General features: G+C 41.0%; 1 protein-coding gene across 3 annotated transcripts in view; it reads right to left on the reverse strand.

Annotated features, from left to right (window-relative positions):
* Positions 1-21,415, reverse strand: part of BMPER (BMP binding endothelial regulator) — a 262,587-nt gene that overhangs the window by 209,016 nt on the left and 32,156 nt on the right. For all 3 annotated transcript variants that reach the window (XM_043463230.1, XM_043463229.1, XM_043463228.1), the window contains exon 3: positions 10,032-10,131. In XM_043463230.1, coding sequence (XP_043319165.1) covers positions 10,032-10,131 — 100 coding nt within the window. The remainder of the gene's footprint in view (positions 1-10,031; positions 10,132-21,415) is intronic.

The raw sequence follows: 21,415 nt of genomic DNA on the forward strand, positions 1-21,415 counted from the left end.
TGATAATATGCTTTCTCTCCATGCTTTCCCCTATTAGAAGTATCAAAACAAACAAAAAGTAGTAACCCCAAAGAGTCTTCAAAGGCCTCAAATGTGAAGCATGCTTGACAACTGGAATATGAAAATGATGATATTTCTCAATGAAAAATCATTCTTAGAAATAAGAGGCATGTCATATATAATAAATCCACAGCAAACATTATCCTCAATGGTGAAAAATTGAAAGCATTTCCACTAAAGTCAGGAACAAGACAAGGGTGCCCACTCTCACCACTACTATTCAACATAGTTTTGGAAGTTTTAGCCACAGCAATCAGAGAAGAAAAAGAAATAAAAGGAATCCAGTTTGGAAAAAGAAGTAAAACTCTCACTGCTTGCAGATGACATGATTCTTTACAGAGAAAACCCTAAAGACTCCTCCAGAAAATTACTAGGGCTAATCAGTGAATATAGTAAAGTTGCAGGATATAAAATTAACACACAGAAATCCCTTGCATTCCTATACACTAACAATGAGAACAAGCTAAGACTCTACACATAGACATCACCAGATGGTCAACACCAAAAATCAGACTGATTATATTCTGTGCAGCCAAAGATGGAGAAGCTCTATACAGTCAGCAAAAACAAGACCAGAAGCAGACTGTGGCTTGGATCATCAACTCTTTATTGCCAAATTCAGACTGAAACTGAAGAAAGTGGAGAAAACCACTAGACCATTCAGGTATGACCTAAATCAAATCCCTTATGACTATACAGTGGAAGTGAGAAATAGATTTAAGGGACTAGATCTGATAGAGTGCCTGATGAACTATGGATGGAGGTTCATGACATTGTACAGGAGACAGGAATCAAGACCATCCCCAGAAAAAGAAATGCAAAAAAGCAAAATGGCTGTCTGAGGAGGCCTTACAAATAGCTGTGAAAAGAAGGGAAGCAAAAAGCAAAGGAGAAAAAGAAAGATATACCCATTTGAATGCAGAATTCCAAAGAATAGCAAGGAGAGATAAGAAAGCCTTCCTCAGCAACTAATGCAAAGAAATAGAGCAAAACAATAGAATGGGAAAGACTAGAGATCTCTTCAAGAAAATTAGAAATACCAAGGGAACATTTCATGCAAAGATGGGCACAATAAAGGACAGAAATAGTAGGGACCTAACAGAAGCAGAAGATATTAAGGAGAGGTGGCAAGAATACACAGAAGAACTGTACAAAAATGATCTTCATGACCCAGATAGCACGATGGTGTGATCACTCACCTAGAGCTAGACATCCTGGAATGTGAAGTCAAGTGGGCCTTAGGAAGCATCACTATGAACAAAACTAGTGGAGGTGATGGAATACCAGTTGAGCTATTTCAAATCCTGAAAGATGATGCTGTGAAAGTGCTGCACTCAATATGCCAGCAAATTTGGAAAACTTAGTAGTGGCCACAGGACTGGAAAAGGTCAGTTTTCATTCCAATCCCAAAGAAAGGCAATGTCAAAGAATGCCCAAACTACCGCACTATTGCACTCATCTCACACGGTAGTAGAGTAATGCTTAAAATTCTACAAGCCAGGCTTCAGCAATACGTGAACCGTGAACTTCCAGATGGTCAAGCTGGATTTAGAAAAGGCAGAGGAACCAGAGATCAAATTGTCAACATTCACTGGATCATAGAAAAAAGCAAGAGAGTTCCAGAAAAACATCTATTTCTGCTTTATTGACTATACCAAGCCTTTGACTGTGTGGATCACAATAAACTGTGGAAAATTCTGAAAGAGATGTGAATACCAGACCACCTGACCTGCCTCTTGAGAAACCTGTATGCAGGTCAGGAAGCAAGAGTTAGAACTGGACATGGAACAACAGACTGGTTCCAAATAGGAAAAGGAGTACATCAAGGCTGTATATTGTCACCCTGCTTATTTAACTTATATGCAGAGTACATCATGAGAAATGCTGGGCTGGAGGAAGCACAAGCTGGAATCAAGATTGCTGGGAGAAATATCAATAACCTCAGATATGCAGATGACACCACCGTATGGCAGAAAGTGAAGAGGAACTAAAGAGTCTCTTGATGAAAGTGAAAGAGGAGAGTGAAAAAGTTGGCTTAAAGCTCAACATTCGGAAAGCTAAGATCATGGCATCCGGTCCCATCACTTCATGGCAAACTGATGGGGAAACAGTGGAAACAGTGGCTGACTTTATTTTGGGGGGCTCCAAAAATCACTGCAGATGGTGACTGCAGCCATGAAATTAAAATACACTTACTCCTTGGAAGGAAAGTTATGACCAACCTACACAGCATATAAAAAGCAGAGACATTACTTTGCCAACAAAGGTCCGTCTAGTCAAGGCTATGGTTTTTCCAGTGGTCATGTATGGATGTGAGAGTTGGACTATAAATAAAGCTGAGCACAGAAGAATTGTTGCTTTTAAACTGTGGTATTGGAGAAGACTCTTGAGAGTCCCTTGGACTGCAAGGAGATCCAACCAGTTCATCCTAAAGGAGATCAGTCCTGGGTGTTCATTGGAAGGACTAATGTTGAAGCTGAAACTCCAATACTTTGGCCACCTCATGTGAAGAGCTGACTCATTGGAAAAGACCCTGATGCTGGGAGGGATTGGGGGCAGGAGGAGAAGAGGACAACAAAGGATGAGATGGCTGGATTGCACCACCGACTCGATGGATATGGGTTTGAGTAGACTCCGGGAGTTGGTGATGGACAGGGAGGCCTGGCGTGCCGCGGTTCATGGGGTTCAAAGAGTCAGACATGACTGAGTGACTGAACTGAACTGAACAATGAGAAAACAGAAAGAGAAATTAAGGAAATAATTTCAATCACCATTGTGATGAAAAGAATAAAATACTTAGGAATAAATCTACCTAAAGAAATAAAAGGCCTATATATAGTAAACTATATAACACTGATGAAAGAAATCAAAGATGACACAAATAGATGGAGAAATATACCATGTTCATGGATCAGTAGAATCAATAAAGTGAAAATGAGTATACTACCCAAAGCAATCTATAGATTCATTGCAATCCCTATCAAGCTACCAAATGTATTTTTCAGAGAACTAGAACAAATAATCTCACAATTTGCATGGAAATACAAAAAACCTCAAATAGCCAAGGCAATCTTGAGAAAGAAGATTGGAACTGGAGGAATCAACCTGCCTGACTTCAGACTATACTATATACTACAAAGCTACAGTCATCAAGACAGTATGGTACTGGCACAAAGACAGAAAAATAGACCAGTCAAACAAAATAGAAAGCCCAGAGATAAATTCATGCACCTGTGGACACCTTATCTTTGACAAAGGAGGCAAGAATATACAATGGAGAAAAGACAATCTCTTTTTAACAAGTGGTGCTGGGAAAACTGGTCAACCACTTGTAAAAGAATGAAACTAGAACACTTTCTAACACTATACACAAAAATAAACTCAAAATGGATTAAAGATCTAAACCTAAGACCAGAAACTATAAAAATCCTAGAGGGAAACATAGACAAAACACTCTCTGACATAAATCACAGCTGGATCCTCTATGATTCACCTCCCAGAGTAATGGAAATAAAAGAAAAAAATAAACAAATGGGACCTAATTAAACTTAAAAAGCTTTTGCACAATGAAGGAAACCATAGCAAGGTGGAAAGACAGCCTTCAAAATGGGAGAAAATAATAGCAAATGAAGCAACTGACAAAGAATTAATCTCAAAAATATACAGGCAGCTCCTGCAGCTCAATTCCAGAAAAATAAACAACCCAATCAAAAAAATTGGCCAAAGAAATAAACAGACATTTCTCCAAAGAAGACATACAGATGGCTAACAAACACATGAAAAGATGCTCAACATCACCATCAGAGAAATGCAAATCAAAACCACAATGAGATACCATCTCATGCTGGTCAGGATGGCTGCTATCCAAAAGTCGACAAGCAATAAATGCTGGAGAGGGTGTGGAGAAAAGGGAACCCTCTTTCACTGTTGGTGGGAATGCAAACTAGTTCAGCCACTATGGAGAACAGTAAGGAGATTCCTTAAAAAATTGGAAATAGAACTGTCATATGACCCAGCAATCCCACTGCTGGGCATACACACCAAAGAAAGCAGAATTGAAAGAGACACATGTACCCAATGTTCATTGCAGCACTGTTTACAATAGCCAGGACATGGAAGCAACCTAGATGTCCATCGGCAGATGAACAGATAGGAAAGCTATCACAATGAAATATTACTCAGCCATCAAGCAGAATGCATTTGAATCAGTTCTAAAGAGGTGGATGAAACTGGAGCCCAGAGTGCAGTACGTTAGAAAAACACCAATACAATATATTAATGCATATACATGGAATTTAGAAAGATGGTAATGATGACCCTATACGCGAGACAGCAAAACAGACACAGATGTAAAGAACAAACTTTTAGACTCTGTGGGAGAAGGCGTGGGTGGGATGATTTGAGAGAATAGCATTGAATCACGTATATTATCATATGTAAAACAGATCACCAGTCCAGGTTCAATGCATGAGACAGGGTGCTCAGGGCTGGTGCACTGGGATGATCCAGAGGGATGGGATGGGGAGGGAAATGGGAGGGGAATTCAGGATGAGGAACACATGTACACCCATGGCTGATTCACGTCAATGTATGGCAAAAACCACCACAATATTGTAAAGTAATTAGCCTCCAACTTAAATAAATAAATAAATAATAAATAAAACTTAAAAAAAAAAAGAAGAAGAAGCAATAAGAGGCATGCAAAATAGCCCCCCTGTCTTCATCTAGCCTATATTCTAAATTCAGTTGATCCTATAATTGCAGTTCATCAGCCTGGGGTAAGATTTTGCAAAAGTAGCATCATTCAAGTCTTGATTTGTTGACAACTGTCAGTGCTTTCTACACATCATTGAAAAAAACATAAAAGTAATATCTCACCCTCAGCTAGGTTCTTTAAAAGGAGCTTGATACCATTTCTCACAAAACTAGAGAAAGGGAGAAAAAAGTCCCATTATAATATGGGAGAAATCCAGAACAGGAAAAACTTGGGACAGGAGTGTGCATGTCGCAATCTCAAGTAAATAATTGGTTACATGGGCAGAATAGGGGCAATGTGGCTATATGGGCAAGATTTTAAAGCAAAAACAGCTGTAGAGATATTTTCACAAAGCAAATAGCAAAAGAATAAGCACTATTTAATTTCATTTATGTAAAAATTTATGCTCAAAATCCTCCAAGCTAGGCTCCAACAGTATGTGAACCGAGAACTTCCAGATGTACAAGCTGGATTTAGAAAAGGCAGAGGAAGAACCAGAGATGAAATTGCCAACATCTGTTGGATCATAGAAAAAGCAAGAGAATTCCAGAAAAACATTTACCTCTTCTTCATCGACTACACTAAAGCCTTTGTGAGGATCGCAACAAACTGTAGAAAATTCTTTAAGAGATGAGAATACCAGACCACCTTACCTGCCTCCTGAGAAATCTATATGCAGGTCAAGAAGCAACAGTTAGAATTGTATATAAACAATGGACTGGTTGGGAAAGGAGTACATCAAGGCTGTATATTGTCACCCTGCTTATTTAACTTATATGCAAAGTACATCATGTGAAATCCAGGACTGGAAGAAGCACAAACTGGAATCAAGATTGCCTGGAGAAATATCAATAACCTCAGATATGCAGATGACACCACCCTTATGACAGAGCAAAGAGGAACAAAGAGCCCCTTGATGATGGTGAAAGAGGAGAGTAAAAAAGCTGGCTTAAAACTCAACATTCAAGAAACAAAGATCATGGCATCCGGTCCCATTACTTCATGGCAAATAGATGGGGAAACAATGGAAACAGTTTATTTTCTTCAAAATTACTGTGGTTCCAAAATCACTGTGGACGTTGACTGCAACCATGAAATTAAAAGACTCTTGTTCCTTAGAATAAAATCTATGACAAACCTAGACAGCGTATTAAAAAGCAGAGGCACTACTTTGCTAACAAAGGTCTGTATAGTCAAAGCTATGGTTTTTCCAGTAGTCATGTATGGATGTGAGAGTTGGACCACAAAGAAAGCTGAACACTGAAGAACTGATGCTTTTGAACTGTGGTACTGGAGAAGACTCTTGAGAATCCCTTGGACAGCAAGGAAATCAAACCAGTCAATCCTAAAGGAAATCAATCCTGAATATTCATGGAAGGACTGATGCTGAATCTGAATCTCCAATACTTTGGCCATCTGATGCGAAAGAACTGATTCATTGGAAAAGCCTTGATGCTGGGAAAGACTGAAGAAAAGAGAAAGGGACAACAGAAGATGGGATGATTGGATGGCATCACTGACTCAATGGACATGAGTTTGAGCAGACTCCGGGAGATGATAAAGGACAGGGAAGCCTGGCATTCTGCAGTCCATGGGGTCACAAAGGTTCAGACACAACTGAGGGACTGAACAACAACACGTAAAATAAAACCACATATACAAGATGACATATATATGTAAATGTTTGCATATGTAATAAACCGAAAAAGGTCTGGGAAAGACAATAAACTGGTAACAGCTGTTATTTCCTAGAAGATTCAGTTTTATAGAAAATACTTTATTCCCTCCTCCCCTGATGTTAAGTGGGAGAAGAACATAAAGCAGAAATAATATAATTCGATGGTAAGATACCAATTGTGTGTGCGCTTAGTCTCTTCAGTTGTATCCAGCTCTTTGTGACCCCATGGACTATATAGCCCATCAGTCTCCTCTGTCCGTGGGATTCTCTAGACAAGAATACTTGAGTGGGTTGCCATGCCCTCTTCCAAGGGGATCTTTCCTGACCTAGGGATCGAACCTGCATTTCCTATGTCTAATTGAAGAATCCACTAAAGGTGGATTCTTTACCCACTGAGCCACCAAGGACGCCCAAGACATCAGCTAGGTAAACACTTTTACATTGGTGAAAATATAGGAAAGATATATCAATATCAACAATTATTTATTACTTCTGGGTGGTAAGATTATGAGTAATTTATTTTCTGCTTTTCCACAGTTGAGCCTATTTTTAAAAGCTTCTTCTGTGAGCATATGTAACTATTCTAATCAGAAAAATATAAATAAACCAGTAGCTAAGAGCAAATACAACTGTGTTTCTTAAAACCCAGGAGACAAACATTGTATTGTGGAGTAGAAATTGAGAAAATAAAGGAGGCATCTTTAAGATCCCCCTCTAGAGCCTGACAGGTCAGGTCTACTCAGGAGTTTCTATCAGGAAGGTCCGTCTTGAGGCAGGCTGGGGATTTTGACCTCCCCAGAAGGCCTTGACTTTGCTATCAGAATGAGAACTCAGGGGACTTCCCTGGCTGTCCAGTGGCTAAGACTCTGTGCCTTGGGTTTAATCCCTGGCCAGAGACCTAGACCCCACACGCTGCAACTAAAAAAAGATTCTTCATGCCACAACTAAGACTCGGCACAGCCAAATAAATAAATTAATTTTTTAAAATGGAGAACTCAGGACACTGAATTCAATGGTCTATTCTTGGGTCCAGTTCCATTTGAAGAGCCTTATCTTAAGAGAAAAGTGAATATTAGGAAAAGTATCCCTCTCCCTTGGAAGATCAGGATGATGGGAAGAAAGAATGATGATAAAGGAAACAGCAGGACAAAAAGGAAAGGAGGTTACACAGTAGAGCAACCCAAGGTGCCCCCTGTACCATGATAACAGGAAACAGAATGAAGCCTTGGGCATGGTCCCTTCACACATTCTGCTTCCACCCTGTAGCATCCAATTCATCTCTCACTGGCGAGGCTGCCTTGCAAGATGAAGCTGGCAAATCAGCAGTTAAAAAATAGAGAATGAAATGGAAGAGGTTCTTTAAGGTGAATCAACAGTAAGTTAGACACACACTAATTCAGCAATGTATTCTTAATTGTAACTACTTTATCTGACCATCAGCTTGGGAGATTCCTAAGAAATTACTATTTCAAGTCTTGCATCCATAGCTCTCCGAAGTCACGTGAGTAAAACATCTGACTCCCAACTCAGTAGGAAAGAGGTAAGAAGTAAATGACTGACTACTCCTACTCCAAAAGGCTTCAGAAAACACAGTTATAGTCAAGTCCATTAGGTATTTATAGAGTACCACTATATTTATACTAGCTGAGAAAAGGTTACATGCCAGGCACTGTGCTAAACACTTGGTTTCTCACCATTAGCTACCTCTCCAACTCAATTGCTATCTTCGTTTAACAGGTGAGGGAATGCGGAAGAGAGAGGCTCCACGTCTCTACTTGCTCAAGTGGAAACTTTGAGGTATTAGTTTCTCAGGCTGCTGTGACAAATTATCACAAGCTTGGGAGCTTAGGACAACAGAAATGTATTCTCTCACAGTTTCAGAGACTAGAAGTTTCCAAATGAAGGTGTTGGCAGGACCAGGCTCCATCTGAAGGTTCTGGGGAAGAATCCCCCTGGGCTTTTCCCAACTCTTGGTAGCCAGAGACATTCCTTGACTTGTGGCAACACAACTCCAAGCTCTGCCTCATATATTTACTTATAGCCTTAAACATTATAGTTTACTCTTATAATTATAGTCACTCACAAACAATTGGGCATTAATTCTTGACATGTGGGTTTCATATAATAGTGTGTGTTGAAAAGTTCAAACTCTTATTTGAGTATAGAGACTTGGGGGTTGTCACTGGAAATGGTGCTTTAGTTTACCTGGTTTCTAGAGAACTGCTTTTGAGAGCTCTACAGAAGGGGCCCCTCTCTTGCTGCTCCAAAAATGCATTCTCTTCTGTGAGGGTAGAAATCACCCGATCAAGATCTCTTTCAGATGTCCCCAGCCGGCTGCATATTAAATCCCCCAGGATCTTTTCAAAAAGACAGATGCTAAGCTTCTCTCCCCAGAGCAAGTGAATAATGTGAATCTCAGCAACACAGCCCAGGCATTCATACCTGCTTCTCTCATTACATGGCCACCTCCTCTGTGTGTCTCTGTCTTCTCTTCATATAAAGACCCCAGGCATAATATATTTGGAGCCACCCCTAATTCAGCACGACCTTAACTAACTATATCTCCAAAGATCCTATTTCCAATTAAGGTCACATTCTGGGGTTCCTAGTGGATGTTAACTTTTGGGGAACACTCTGCAACCCAGGATGCATCTCTGGGGGGTGAGAAATATTTTTGCAACCCAGGACTGTTGGATCTGGACTTGGCAGTGTGACTCCAGAGCCACATCCTGAAGCACTGTGCTCATTTTGATGTCTGCAGGACCACACTACATACACTAGGCATCATCAGAGCAGGACCTGGCTCCTGTCCTGAGGAGCTGACAATCTACTGAACACAAACGAGACAACGAAGGAGAAAAGGCACATCACTGAAATGTCTGTGTGGCCTTCTGATGCCATGGAAACTTAGCTATGATGAGATGGATGAGGGCTGGGGGACCTTAAGCACAGGCAGCATCTGGGCAGGTTGGGAGGAAAGACCTGAGTGAAGGCAGAAGCAAGGCTGGAAGAACAGGTTCTAGAGAGATGGGCATGCTGGAGAGTCTCAGGAGACGGGGCGGAGGGTTGGGGGGGGGCGGTGGTGGAATAAGAATATTTTAAGGATGTTTCAAAGACAAAGGGAAGAACTTCAGCTTAATTCAGAAGAAAAAACTATTACGATACAAACTGGTCTTAAACACTCCTTTGGCAGAGGTGGTCAGGGCAAGCTAAAGCCTGGAAAAACTGAGTGTTGAAACTTCTTGACAAAACAGGTTTGCGTGTGTGTGTACCAACATGCAGGGGCATCATGTTTACATCTCCTCCAGGACATTTTAACAACTTGCCTCAGAAAATAAGCCAAAGATGCAGATGCTCTCTATGCTTTCATCCCCCACTAGGAGATTCCTCCTTACCACCAGCCCCCCAACACTCACTCGCTTCCCTCCTGACACCCCATTGCATCCCAGCCAAAAGCTGAGTGAATAGAAAGGTGAGAGAAAGAAATAAAAACGCTTGCAGGAACAGCCAAAAAAAGGCAGCCAAGACATAAATCACCTTTGCACCGCTCGCAACAGGCTCCCCTCTGCTTGATGGCCAAGGCACAGTCTCTGGACAACACTGGGCACTTCTCTCTCTTACAGGTCACTTCCTTGTTCTAGGCAAAAAAAAAAAGACAAGACACATTTGAAATCAGCTTCAAACAGAATCCCCAGAATCCTAGCACACAGTTGAGCCTTTCCCAGCTTCCCTCCTCCTATCTTGCCTTCATCTTCATGAGACAACTCTGTGATAGCCAATGAGATTTTGCTCTTTCTGGAGCAGGTATATCCATCCAGGAACAGATTGAGGTTAGAGGCAGATGAACAGGGTGGAAAGTCCCTTCTTGACCAGCCAATTTAACATAGATAACCAAACTCCAAGAGAGAGAAGCTTTCTTTTGCTCTACCATTTCTTTCTGGTACACACTACAGAAATGATAATATTTGTGTAAATCATATTTTGCCCATTGGGCTACCTGGGCCAGGACTGCATTGTGAGAACAAAAATATTTGCACACGGCCATCCAACTATCCTTAATAGTAGAGTGCATTAAAATGCAGCAATCTAAAGTTCCAACTCAAATAATGACAAAGTTGAGTATTGAATCGGCTCAGTAAGAGAAAAAATAATATTCCCCATGCCAAGCAGAGACACAGGCGTCAGTGTTTTATAGCTGTGGGACAGCTGTACTATATTAGCACTTATGCTAATGAAAGTGTGGTGAGTATTTGCATCTTTGGTTTTATCCAGAAAGGTTAGCCGTTAAAATGACTTTGAGAAGATCCAAACATGATGCATTACCTGTTTGCAGAACAAGATGCACATGAACCAAAAATACTATGTCACAACACTTCAACAAGACTGGGACTGGAAAAATGTCTACTAAATGCTGGGTGTTGTGGCTTTCATTCTTATTAAATTCCTGGGAGATAAATATTATCACTCTCTCATTTATGCACAGGAAAATAGCTGTTCTGAGTAGCTCTATGACTAACTTTGTAGTGGTAGGGATGGATTTCAAAATTGAGCTCACAAACGTACACAAGGCCCATCTCCTACCGTGAGTTAAGGCTGGAATGACCATGTTCGTCGCCTGATTTGGGGACAGACTAGAGAGGAGCAACTGACCAGCTCTCTTACCTCATGATGAACACTCCTGGAACATGTGCAGGAGACTCAGCCCTGACAAAGACCTTGGGAAGATTCACAAGTGTACCCAGTAGTCTTCAAAGTCAAGAGACTGAAGAAGATCTCTCCAGTTCTATTCTAGCACCAAGGAGAGATGTAAGAAGTGTCTGTAAGTGTTTGAGTGTCAGTGTGTGTGTGTGAGAGAGAGAGTGGCGGGGGGATGGTATTTGGGGGCTGGGAGCCCAAGTTCAGCCTATGCACCAAATTCCAGCTCTAAATCAGTGCTAAGAGAAAACAAGTGTCTGCTAAATGCACCTAGCATTTAGTAGACACTTGCTACAGTCCCAATCTTGCTGAAGTGTTGTGACATAGTGTTTTTGGTTCACATGCATCTTGTTCTACAAACAGGTAATGCATCATGTTTGGATCTTCTCAAAGTCATTTTAACGGCTAACCTTTCCGGATAAAACCGAAAATACAAATGCTCACCACACGTTCATTAGCATAAGTGCTAATATAGTGCTTCTCTCCAATCCCCTGGGAGTTGCAGAGCCTCTTGAGACACTCCCAGGGTCTAATTCTAAAATGAATCCAGACTGTCATCTCTTCCCTTTTTGAATGAGCAGAACCCCTGAGAGTCCCAAACCTCCACACTCTCCAACTCACCCATCACCTCTCCCCTACAGTGAGGTACATGGAGCTTGGGGATGGGTGGCCCCCACCAACCCAACAGCTCTATTTCTACATGTTTGTTGTCTCAGTACCCTGATGGCTTTGCAAGGCCACTGAAGCATAGGAATAATGAGCCCACCCCAACCAATGTTGCTCAAACATTCCCACTGGATATCACACACAGAAAATGACCATCATTTCCAAGGCCAATGGTAAACACTCTGATGGGGTCATCCCAGGATCTGCCTGGCCACTGAAAGAGTGAGCATCAAAAAAAAAAAAAAAATGAGTGAGCATCAGTCTTCAGCCATTGTACCCATTCCTGCAAGGCTGGTAGACAGACTTCTAGTTTTCTCGTTTATTGGTTATTGGTGTCTGATCGGAAGGTGTGGTTGAGCAGAGTAATCCAGTCTCCTTTTCTTTCCCCATTTTTGGCATCTGTTACGTGATCAGGGTTCTCCTCGAGAATCTCACCAACTCCTTAAAACACTATGGGGCAGTGATGCTCAGCCTGGGCTGTTAATCAGAACCGTGCGCAGTTCTTCACAAAGCCTGGCACTGTCTCCCAGCCCCTGAAGCTCAGATCTGATTTCTCTCAGGACCAGGCTCCCCAGATAATTCCAGCATGTAGCCCAGGCTGAGAACCACTGCCATGAGAGGAGTGTTCTTCCTGCCTGTGAGGCCCAGGTGGGCTCAGGAGCTGTCCACAGTCCCAGAGTGAACGGCTGACTCCAACCTGAACCCAGATATCCTGGCTCCGAGCTGGGCAAAGCTCCTTTCCTCACCCTCGCCTTCATAATAAAGGTGGCATCATGACTCACTGTCAGTCTCAGCCCTATGATTTATGTTCATACTTTCTTCTTAATACAAATGTAATACATAGTTATGGTCACCATTCAAATTAAAGGAGTATATTTAAAAAAAAAATTACAGTACCCTTTAGCCACCACCAAAGTAACTGAGAACATCGATCAGGTATATATGCTGCTTGGCATGATGAACATTGACTTAGTTTCACAAAGAGCGGTTACACAAAACCATAGTTTTGATACCAGATGTCCCCACCCGGGGCATTACCTCAGAGCATCTGTTAAATCGGCTTTATGCATTCAGCAAACCTGGCTGCAGCCTTAAGGAAAAGTCACCCCCAAGTGCATCTCCTCTCTGAAAGCAAAACTCCTTAGACCCAAGGAATTAAAAATTCTAAGGGTAGTCAGAGTGGATGTGAAGTCAAAATTTGGGATCTAATGAACAGGAAGACACACACTCTTACATGTCAGAACTCTGCTAAATTAGAAACCCAGCAGGCAGTCAAAAACCATAGATCTAAGATCCATAATAAATAGCTTGTAATTACAGAGGGGAGGAGCCAAGATGGCGGAGGAGTAGGACGGGGAGACCCCTTTCTCTCCTACAAATTCATCAAAAGAATAACTGAACGCAGAGCAAACTTCGCAAAACAACTTCGGATCGCTAGCTGAGGTCATCGGGCGCCCAGAGAAGCAGCCCATTGTCTTCGAAAGGAGGTAGGACAAAATATAAAAGATAAAAAGTGAGACAAAAGAGCTAAGGACGGAGATCCGTCCCGGGAGCTCTTAGGCGGCATTGCTTGGGGTAGGGTCCGGCCGAGTGCCCTGAGGACAATCGGAGGGAACTTCTGTGAGTTGCCAACTTGAACTGTGGGAGACCAAAAGAGAGAGTAAATTAACCGGCCCGAACACACTGCCGGCCGTTCGCAGAACAAAGAGACCGAGAGGGTCCAGAGAGGAGCTCGCAGGCTGCGGACCGGCCCAGCCCCGCCGGAGGCAGGAGGCAGGTGGGAGGGGAAGGTCGCGGCGAGACACAGGAGGCAGGCAGCCTACCGGCGCGGGCTGGGACTGGGGCTGGGGACGCGGAGGGCGGAAGGCGCGCGCGCCCGACTGGCGCCAGCGGAAACTGAGACTGGGTCCGCGGAAGGGAGGGGGCGCGCCACACCTGGGTAGAGTGCGCCCACCAAGCCCCTGGCTGCCTGGACCGCTCTGACGGGGAAGGCACAGAGAGCAGGCGCAGCTTTTCCTTCCGCGCTTTTGTGGAACACCCGAGGGCTGGAACCTCGCGCAGCGCGGGGCGCGCTCCATATAGAACAGCCGGGAGCCTGAGCAGCACAGACGGAGAAAGCAGCGTCAGCCCTTCCCGGCAGCCCCAGCCCATCCCCGCGGCGCCAGCCCGTCCCCATAGCGCCAGCCACTCCCGGCAGCGCAAGCCCCTCCCTGCCCCGCAGAGCGACGGAACTAGCTACCTGAATAAGAGTCCACCTCCGCCCGCCTGTGTCAGGGCGGAAATGAGGCTCTGAAGAGACCGGCAAACAGAACCCAAATAAACAAAGGGAACCGCTTCAGAAGGGACTGGTGCAACAGATTAAAATCCCTCTAGGAAACACTGACTACACCGGAGGGGCCTGTAGGTATCGAGAAGCGTAAGCTGGAACGAGGAGCTATCTGAAACTGAGCCGAACCCACACTGACCGCAACAGCTCCAGAGAAACTCCTAGATATAATTTTACTTTTTTCTCTTTTTTTTTTTTTCAATTTTTTTTTCTTTTTTTTCTTCTTTCTTTCTTCTATTTTCCTTTAAAATCCCCTATTACTCCCCCATTACTCCTTAACTTTCATTTCCACAGACTTTTACGATTTTTTTAATTAGGGGGGAAAAAAAAAATTTTTTTTTCTTTTTTCTTTTTTTTTTTTTCTTTTTTTTCTTTTTCTTTCTTTTTTTTTCTTTTTTTCTTTCCTTTTTCTCTTCTATTTTCTATTTTTCTTTTCTCTTATTTCTTTTAAAGTCCTCTAGTACTCCTCTACTACTCCTTAATTTTCATTTTCAATACACTATAACCTTACAAAAAAAAAAAAAGAAGAGAAGCCCTATTTTAAACCGAAGATTATTCTCTCCCAATCTTGACTCTCTGTTTTCTACCTCAGAACACCTCTATTTCCTCCTTTCCCCTTCTCTTCCCAATCCAATTCTGTGAATCCTTGTAGGTGACTGGGCTACGGAGAACACTCTGGGAACAGACAGCTGCGTAGATCTGTCTCTCTCCTCTTGAGTCCCCCTTTTTCTCCTCTGTTCATCTCTATCTCCCTCCTCCCTCTCCTCTTCTTCATGTAACTCTGTGAACCTCTCTGGGTGTCCCTAACGGGGGAGAATCTTTTAGCCATTAACCTAGAAGTTTTCTTATCAGGGCTGTATAGTTGGAGAAGTCCTGAGACTACAGGAAGAATAAAACTGAAATCCAGAGGCAGGAGACTTAAGCCCAAAACCTGAGAACCAGAAAACTCCTGACTACATGGAACTTTAAGTAATAAGTGACGTCCAAAAGCCTCCATACCTACACTGAAACCAACCACCACCCAAGAGCCAATAAGTTTTAGAGCAAGACATACCACGCAAATTCTCCAGCAACGCAGGAACATAGCCCTGAACATCAACATACAGGCTGCCCAAGGACACACCTAACACATAGACCCATCTCAAAACTCATTACTGGGCACTCCATTGCTCTCCAAAGAAAAGAAATCAAGTTCCACGCACCAGAACACTGACGCAAGCTCCCCTAACCAGGAAATCTTGACAAGCCAATCGTCTAACCCCACCCACTGGGTTAATCCTCCACAATAAAAAGGAACCACAGACCTCCAGAATACAGAAAGCCCACTCCAGATACAGCAATCTAAACAAGATGAAAAGGCAAAGAAATACCCAACAGGTAAAGGAACATGAAAAATGCCCACCAAGTCAAACAAAAGAGGAGGAGATAGGGAATCTACCTGAAAAAGAATTTAGAATAATGATAATAAAAATGATCCAAAATCTTGAAAACAAAATGGAGTTACAGATAAATAGCCTGGAAACAAAGATTGAAAAGATTCAAGAACTGTTTAATAAAGACCTAGAAGAAATAAAAAGAGTCAATTAAAAATGAATAATGCAATGAATGAGATCAAAAACACTTTGGAGGGAACCAAGAGTAGAATAACGGAGGCAGAAGATAGGATAAGTGAGGTAGAAGATAAAATGGTGGAAATAAATGAAGCAGAGAGGAAAAAAGAAAAAAGGATCAAAAGAAATGAGGACAATCTCAGGGACCTCTGGGACACTGTGAAACGCCCCAACATTCGAATCATAGGAGTTCCAGAAGAAGAAGACAAAAAGAAAGGCCATGAGAAAATACTCGAGGAGATAATAGCTGAAAACTTCCCTAAAATGGGGAAGGAAATAGCCACCCAAATCCAAGAAACCCAGAGAGTCCCAAACAGGATAAACCCAAGGCGAAACACCCCAAGACACATATTAATCAAATTAACAAAGATCAAACACAAAGAACAAATATTAAAAGCAGCAAGGGAAAAACAACAAATAACACACAAAGGGATTCCCATAAGGATAACAGCTGATCTATCAATAGAAACCCTCCAGGCCAGAAGGGAATGGCAGGACGTACTGAAAGTAATGAAAGAGAATAACCTACAACCTAGATTACTGTATCTAGCAAGGATCTCATTCAGATATGAAGGAGAATTCAAAAGCTTTACAGATAAGCAAATGCTGAGAGAATTCAGCACCACCAAACCAGCTCTTCAACAAATGCTAAAGGATCTTCTCTAGACAGGAAATACAGAAAGGTTGTATAAACATGAACCCAAAACAACAAAGTAAATGGCAACGGGACCACACCTATCAATAATTACCTTAAATGTAAATGGGTTGAATGCCCCAACCAAAAGACAAAGATTGGCTGAATGGATACAAAAACAAGACCCCTATATATGCTGTCTACAAGAGACCCACCTCAAAACAAGAGACACATACAGACTAAAAGTGAAGGGCTGGAAAAAAATATTTCATGCAAACGGAGACCAAAAGAAAGCAGGAGTCGCAATACTCATATCAGATAAAATAGACTTTCAAATAAAGGATGTGAAAAGAGACAAAGAAGGACACTACATAATGATCAAAGGATCAATCCAAGAAGAAGATATAACAATTATAAATATATATGCACCCAACATAGGAGCACCGCAATATGTACAGCAAACGCTAACGAGTATGAAAGAGGAAATTAATAGTAACACAATAATAGTGGGAGACTTTAATACCCCACTCACGACTATGGATAGATCAACTAAACAGAAAATTAACAAGGAAACACAAACCTTAAATGACACAATGGACCAGCTAGACCTAATTGATATCTATAGGACATTTCACCCCAAAACAATCAACTTCACCTTTTTCTCAAGTGCACACGGAACATTCTCCAGAATAGATCACATCCTGGGCCATAAATCTGGTCTTGGAAAATTCAAAAAATTGAAATCATTCCAGTCATCTTTTCTGACCACAGTGCAGTAAGATTAGATCTCAATTACAGGAAAAAAATTGTTAAAACTTCAAACATATGGAGGCTAAATAACACGCTTCTGAATAACCAACAAATCATAGAAGAAATCAAAAAAGAAATCAAAATATGTATAGAAATGAATGAAAATGAAAACACAACAACCCAAAACCTATGGGACACTGTAAAAGCAGTGCTAAGGGGAAGGTTCATAGCATTACAGGCTTACATCAAGAAACAAGAAAAAAACAAATAAATAACCTAACTCTACACCTAAAGCAATTAGAGAAGGAAGAAATGAAGAACCCCAGAGTTAGCAGAAGGAAAGAAATCTTAAAAATCAGGGCAGAAATAAATGCAAAAGAAACTAAAGAGACCATAGCAAAAATCAACAAAGCTAAAAGCTGGTTTTTTGAAAAAATAAACAAAATTGACAAACCATTAGCAAGACTCATTAAGAAACAAAGAGAGAAAAACCAAATTAACAAAATTAGAAATGAAAATGGAGAGATCACAACAGACAACACTGAAATACAAAGGATCATAAGAGACTACTACCAGCAGCTCTATGCCAATAAAATGGACAACTTGGATGAAATGGACAAATTCTTAGAAAAGTATAACTTTCCAAAACTGAACCAGGAAGAAATAGAAGATCTTAACAGACCCATCACAGGCAAGGAAATCGAAACTGTAATCAAAAATCTTCCAGCAAACAAAAGCCCAGGACCAGATGGCTTCACAGCTGAATTCTACCAAAAATTTAGAGAAGAGCTAACACCTACCTTACTCAAACTCTTCCAGAAAATTGCAGAAGAAGGTAAACTTCCAAACTCATTCTATGAGGCCACCATCACCCTAATTCCAAAACCAGACAAAGATGCCACAAAAAAAGAAAACTACAGGCCAATATCACTGATGAACATAGATGCAAAAATCCTTAACAAAATTCTAGCAAACAGAATTCAACAACATATTAAAAAAATCATACACCACGACCAAGTGGGCTTTATCCCAGGAATGCAAGGATTCTTCAATATCCGCAAATCAATCAATGTAATGCACCACATTAACAAATTGAAAGATAAAAACCATATGATTATCTCAATAGATGCAGAGAAAGCCTTTGACAAAATTCAACACTCATTTATGATTAAAACTCTCCAAAAAGCAGGAATAGAAGGAACATACCTCAACATAATAAAAGCTATATATGACAAACCCACAGCAAGCATCACCCTCAATGGTGAAAAATTGAAAGCATTTCCCCTGAAATCAGGAACAAGACAAGGGTGCCCACTCTCACCACTACTATTCAACATAGTGTTGGACGTTCTGGCCACAGCAATCAGAGCAGAAAAAGAAGTAAAAGGAATCCAGATAGGAAAAGAAGAAGTAAAACTCTCACTGTTTGCAGATGACATGATCCTCTATATAGAAAACCCTAAAGACTCTACCAGAAAATTACTAGAGCTAATCAATGAATATAGTAAAGTTGCAGGATATAAAATTAACACACAGAAATCCCTTGCATTCGTATATACTAACAATGAAAAAACAGAAAGAGAAATTAAAGAAACAATACCATTCACCATTGCAACAAAAAGAATAAAATACTTAGGAGTATATCTACCTAAAGAAACAAAAGACCTATACATAGAAAACTATAAAACACTGATGAAAGAAATCAAAGAGGACACAAACAGATGGAGAAACATACCGTGTTCATGGATTGGAAGAATCAATATTGTCAAAATGGCTATTCTACCCAAAGCAATCTATAGATTCAATGCAATCCCTATCAAGCTACCAACGGTATTTTTCACAGAACTAGACCAAATAATTTCACAATTTGTATGGAAATACAAAAAACCTCGAATAGCCAAAGTAATCTTGAGAAAGAAGAATGGAACTGGAGGAATCAACCTGCCTGACTTCAGACTCTACTACAAAGCCACAGTCATCAAGACAGTATGGTACTGGCACAAAGACAGAAATATAGATCAATGGAACAGAATAGAAAGCCCAGAGATAAATCCACGAACCTATGGACACCTTATCTTTGACAAAGGAGGCAAGGATATACAATGGAAAAAAGACAACCTCTTTAACAAGTGGTGCTGGGAAAACTGGTCAACCACTTGTAAAAGAATGAAACTAGAACACTTTCTAACACCATACACAAAAATAAACTCAAAATGGATTAAAGATCTAAATGTAAGACCAGAAACTATAAAACTCCTAGAGGAGAACATAGGCAAAACACTCTCCGACATAAATCACAGCAAGATCCTCTATGACCCACCTCCCAGAATATTGGAAATAAAAGCAAAAATAAACAAATGGGACCTAATGAAACTTAAAAGCTTTTGCACAACAAAGGAAACTATAAGTAAGGTGAAAAGACAGCCCTCAGATTGGGAGAAAATAATAGCAAATGAAGAAACAGACAAAGGATTAATCTCAAAAATATACAAGCAACTCCTGAAGCTCAATTCCAGAAAAATAAATGACCCAATCAAAAAATGGGCCAAAGAACTAAACAGACATTTCTCCAAAGAAGACATACAGATGGCTAACAAACACATGAAAAGATGCTCAACATCACTCATTATCAGAGAAATGCAAATCAAAACCACAATGAGGTACCATTACACGCCAGTCAGGATGGCTGCTATCCAAAAGTCTACAAGCAATAAATGCTGGAGAGGGTGTGGAGAAAAGGGAACCCTCTTACACTGTTGGTGGGAATGCAAACTAGTGCAGCCGCTATGGAGAACAGTGTGGAGATTCTTAAAAAACTGGAAATAGAACTGCCATATGACCCAGCAATCCCACTTCTGGGCATACACACTGAGGGAAACAGATCTGAAAGAGACATGTGCACCCCCGAATGTTCATACTGCAGCACTGTTTAATAATTAGCCAGGACATGGAAGCAACCTAGATGCCCATCAGCAGATGAATGGATAAGGAAGCTGTGGTACATATACACCATGGAATATTACTCAGCCGTCAAAAAGAATTCATTTGAACAGTCCTAATGAGATGGATGAAACTGGAGCCCATTATACAGAGTGAAGTAAGCCAGAAAGATAAAGAACATTACAGCATACTAACACATATATATGGAATTTAGAAAGGTGATAACGATAACCCTATATGCAAAACAGAAAAAGAGACACAGAAATACAGAACAGACTTTTGAACTCTGTGGGAGAATGTGAGGGTGGGATATTTCAAAAGAACAGCATGTATACTATCTATGGTGAAACAGATCACCAGCCCAGGTGGATGCATGAGACAAGTGCTCGGGCCTGGTGCACTGGGAAGACCCAGAGGAATCGGGTGGAGAGGGAGGTGGGAGGGGGGATCGGGATTGGGAATACATGTAAATCCATGGCTGATTCATATCAATGTATGACAAAACCCACTGGAAAAAAATAATAATAATAAAAAAAAAAAAAAAAAAAAAAAAAAAAGCCTGTATGGCTTGGTTTTCTTGGGAAAACACAAATTCCTCATCGCAGCTTGGCACTCACTGATGTGGGGTCTATCAGTGCTTTGCCTGACCAACTCGCCTTCTAACACACCAATTCCTAAATGCTGTACACACCTCAGTGCTCCATCATGAACTCCTCACCTTGTTCTGAAGTTTCCATGGGAGACGTCTTTTGTGACAAGGGTGGGGAAAATGTAGCGAAGAGTTAAAAGTGAATCTCTTACCTCTTTGAACTGTTTTCTTCGTACTTTGTGTACACAGATACACTTTTGATGTGTTAACTAGAAAATCTGACTAGAAAAGAACAAAGCAGCTGTCACTGGGAGGAAGACACTGACAAAAAAAAAACCACACAGCCCTTTATTGAAGAACTGTCAAGCCCGTCCTACACTGCTAGGGTTGTCTGTGGCATTTATCAAAGGCCTAGATCTGATGCAGGAAATTAAAAATAATAATAATAATAAATCTGTCCACTGGACATTTATTAAAGGAGTCTAAAATTATATTACATTTAAAATAACAAAAATTGACATTTTAACAATTCAGACACGTTGTTTTTATTAAATATATTTATATAGATATGTATTTGTATATACATGTACATGCTTCTCTAACCACAAAAATACACAAGTATACGTAGAGAATAACAGTACACATGTCAGTAACAGGTTTAAATAAAAATTAAAAGCACATATATATTTTTCTCACTATGAAGGAATTCTT

This window comes from Cervus canadensis, chromosome 3 (assembly GCF_019320065.1).
Source record: "Cervus canadensis isolate Bull #8, Minnesota chromosome 3, ASM1932006v1, whole genome shotgun sequence".
In the NCBI taxonomy this organism is placed as follows: domain Eukaryota; kingdom Metazoa; phylum Chordata; class Mammalia; order Artiodactyla; family Cervidae; genus Cervus; species Cervus canadensis.